This window comes from Pyxicephalus adspersus, chromosome 11 (assembly GCF_032062135.1).
Source record: "Pyxicephalus adspersus chromosome 11, UCB_Pads_2.0, whole genome shotgun sequence".
Classification (NCBI taxonomy): Eukaryota; Metazoa; Chordata; class Amphibia; order Anura; family Pyxicephalidae; genus Pyxicephalus; species Pyxicephalus adspersus.
The window spans coordinates 30020627-30024828 of NC_092868.1; the positions used below are offsets into that span (position 1 = coordinate 30020627).

Below are 4202 nucleotides of genomic sequence, written 5' to 3' on the forward strand. Positions count from 1 at the left end.
ACACACACAGATATCTCCATCCATAGTATAGCGATATACAGATCTATATATCATACACACACAGATATCTCCATCCATAGTACACGGATATACGGATCTATATATAACAACACACACACACACACACACACACACACAGATATCTCCATCCATAGTATAGCGATATACAGATCTATATATCACACACACACACACACACACACACACACACACACATATCTCCATCCATAGTCCAGCGATAGGCAGAGCTCCGATCTCCTCATACAATGACACGCATATAAACGTAACAATAAAGTGATATTATCACCCTACAAAGTAAACATATAAACACTGCAATAGCTACAAAGAATAACACCAGCAACAAGGCCATCCCTGTTCACACAACACTGGAGTATAGGCAGCTCTGTATTAAGGATTATTCTGTACACAATTCCTCATCCATAGTGATTATATAAATAGAAGGTTGCATATTATAGTGACAAGGGGTACAGCCAGCTTGGGTATCAACCCATCATTTGAGTTCTCTGCACTTCCTATCTGTGGGAACACAGCAAGGAGTGAATGGAGATCTCCCATAAAAGAAACATTCCAGCGCTGTCAGATGTCACCCGGCCGGCAATCCCACAAATACAGCACAGGGTGATTCCTTAATTTTATTTTGTTCATTATTATAGCTGAACTCCGCAAGAAGATTTGGATGCACAGGGGATTGGTCTGACCTGGAATTCCACCCTCTGCCAATATAATATTGGGGTGCTGGCTGTGGATCTCACACTCCGCACAGAGGTGAAGGTGACTGCAAATCATCCGGGGTCACCCACTGCAGAAGAACATGAAATATTTCCGCACATTGTGTCTCAGTAGCCCCTCTCTTGTTGCTGCAGCCCCCCTGCATTTCATAGGTGGGTGTCAGTCCCTGTATTGTGACAAAACTCATCAGTAATCACCCAAAAGCAGCCGGGTGGTTAGTGAAAAGTGCCGAGTGGTGCGCCCAGATAAAAGGGGCTGGGGAGAACACCAAAGAGCAGGAAAAAGGGGAGAAAAGCACCAGCTGCCAGGGGGTAAAGAATATCATTCCTGTATCTGCTCACCTTTTATAAAAAAAAAAAAAAAAATATATATATATATATATATATATATATATATATATATTGTATTTATTATATAGCATGTGTGCACCACTACAAAGGTCATATTGTCCTGATGATAAGCTCATCCTTCTCCCCACTCCGCTCTCTCCTCCCATCAGCATACTTCTTGTCATTTAGTTCCTAACGCTCCCAATCTGACTGCTGCTGATTAAGGGATAGCAAGAAGGAACTATCAGATCTATATTAAAATACATACCAGTACATTATTACAGTTATTAATGCAGAGCTAGCTGTAGAAACTACAATTCTAATCTGGTATCAGCCTTGTGTAGTCCCAATGAGAATTAGGATGAGAATTGGGGGGGGAAGGTTAGCACTAAATCAATCAGATCTGCACTAGTAATAGGAGAGAGCAGGAGATGAAGCTGATCAGTCTGCTGCTTCTCTCTTCCTTGTCCAATCACAGACTGGGGGTGGGAATAGATCTGTAAGTGTGACTGAACTGCAGAATAGAAATACCAGGTCTCCTCTTCTACTATACAGGGCTGTGCTGTGTGGCAGAACTGTGTCACTCTAAGGGCTGGATGGCCAACATACAGTCGTGTCATGTAATTCCCATGTCATGTGTGTACTACATACAGCCTGGCCTGTGTTATCCCAGCCCATGGAAAGCAGTAGGAAGTGCACTCACCTGTCCGAGGCCGCAGACTGTATTCCACTCATTGGGCTCCTCGGAGTTCCTCACCTCACATAACTCGCATGATACTTCCACTGCAGCTAATTCTGGGAGCCCGGGCACCGTGCGCTCACCCCGCGGGGGGTTCGGAGCTCCAGGCCGCGGCTCATAAGCTCAATCACCAATTACAGGCGGCAGTACGGAACTTTTGAAGCCATCAAAACAAGGCTTTTCCTCTGCCGGTACTCAAGGGTACTAAGTACCAGCACCTCTCCGAGACTCATCCTGCTCACAGCGCACGCGCACCAAAATCTCGCGAGGTTTGCCCGAGCCAGGGGTCGCGAGATTTTCCAGCGCATGAGCCTTTCGAGAAGAGCTTCAGGTGTACGACGGCAGCGTTCGGCGCGTGCGCACATTAGTCACGTCGACAGCCGAGGAGGGAAGTGATTTTGAGGCATGCGTGCTGAGCGCGGAAGAGTGGCCCGTGCATTTCTCGCGATAATCGTGGGAAATTGTTGCGGCGCCATTTTGTTTTTCGTTCAATTTTTTACTGCTTGTAGTAATCACAAATTAATAAAATACATTTTTATATTGATGGTTTTACAGGAGATGTGTGATATACATTATTCTGGGGTATTGACTTTTAATAAAAGCTTCCTGACATAAAAAAACACAATCTTTAAAAAAAAAATTACAAAGTCAAACACAATCTATAAAAAAAAAAAAATTAAAAAGTTTTATGCCAGCTTCACCTGTGTAGTAAAAAGCTAAATTGAAGAGAACGGACATGTCGGTTCAATGCGTTTTGCATCCTTTCTCTCCAAGTTGCTCCATTCTCTGCAACCTGTGTTGCAGCACATATGACGCATCTAAAGTTATAAGGCATCACCACTGCAGTGTTACAAAACCCCTATAATGATGTTTTTACATTTTGTAAAGGTGTTGCTATTTCTTTTATATAATTGAAAAATATTCTTTTTCACATTTTTTTTACATTTTTAGGGGGGTCTCCCCACTTCCATCGTCACTGATGTAAAAGGGGAACTCTGCAGCCTCCTGGGGTACTTGCATTACATCTCACAAGGGTCTGAGCTGCTCCTTCTGCATGTGTCCGGGATACTGGAATGTAAAAAAAAAATGGCAATCACACATGTCCAGTGAGATTGGCACTTTTTTTTTCATTCGGAGGAAAACACGTCACAGGATGTGAAGAAGCACTCAGAAGAAAGAAGATGGCTGCGCCCGCTGTTCTATTTGCGCCGGATGGAGAGAGACAATACCCAGCACAGCACAGGACTCACTGGGTTCAGTTTGTGAAGGTAACAAGGACTTATCAGAAGTAAAGATAAGTCTTTGCTGGTGTGCTGCAACATAAAGTGAGCTGTAATGTTAGGGGAAGTATTTTTACTTCCAAAACTCTTAGTTGAAACTTGTAAAAGCAGAACTAAACCTAAATGCTGATCTCACTGCACTTTGGCATTTTTTCCCCATTACGGGAAAAAAAACCTTCTGCGTAGGCCCAATGTTGGGCTTATAAAGAAGGAGCAGCCAGAAGCCTCCTGGGCAATGTGATGTTGTTATCCCAGGAGACTCTGCGCTCACATTCCCAGGCTCTACCCGGCCTTTACCATTAAAAAACTTAAAAAATAAATAAATATATTTTTACTTAACATAAAGGGGTTGTCCACCTTTATATATAACGATTCTGGTTTAAATAACTTATTCTGGTTATAGGTCCCCTTTAAGACCACTGTCAGGTGTTTTAATTATTATACATATTTATTATTACTTTCTTTGTCACATTGGGGAGATTGCTCTTCATGTTTTACAGACACAACAGATGGTGTTCTTCAAAGTGAGGAGAAATCACCTCTTTGTTTTTTGGAACAGTTGACGCTAATTGAAGATTTTGCTCCTAATTTCATTGATAATTTACATTTTAGATTTTCCTCTGGTTTTCAGCCCAAATAGGGAAGTGGGGGAAGGGATTTAACACCTTCTCACTAGCCAACACAAAACAGTTTTGGCCTTCACATACCCCAAACACAAGGGTATGGATAATATCTTTTTAAAATGAAGATCTCCATGCTGATGTGAATTCAATTGGAATACATTTATAGTATGAAGGCAAATTACATTCCTCCCTACACACACCCTAGAACACAAATCAATAGTAATATGTAATTACAATAATGTTCTGATAAAGGGGGCATTTGGGAGCTTCCATAATACATACAGTATCTTATCATGTAAAAGAAAAAATGTCTTACATTCTATCCTATGTTTATTTTAATTGATCAATTACTTATACTATTAAAGCTGCATTCTTGCCAAATTTAGAGAAGAAGCCAAATGCAGTCCTGGAAAATGAGCAACGTCTACTTTTTTGATATCGGGACTTTTATGCTTTTTTTTTTTACCCTATTTTAAGTCTC

General features: G+C 41.5%; 1 protein-coding gene across 4 annotated transcripts in view; it reads right to left on the reverse strand.

Annotated features, from left to right (window-relative positions):
• ARHGEF12 (Rho guanine nucleotide exchange factor 12) overlaps positions 1–2070 on the reverse strand; it is an 89735-nt gene extending 87665 nt beyond the window's left edge. For all 4 annotated transcript variants that reach the window (XM_072427143.1, XM_072427141.1, XM_072427139.1 and 1 more), the window contains exon 1: positions 1783–2070. In XM_072427143.1, the coding sequence (XP_072283244.1) occupies positions 1783–1814 (32 nt within the window). In that variant the 5' untranslated portion in view covers positions 1815–2070. The remainder of the gene's footprint in view (positions 1–1782) is intronic.
• Between the last annotated feature and the right edge of the window lie 2132 nt (positions 2071–4202).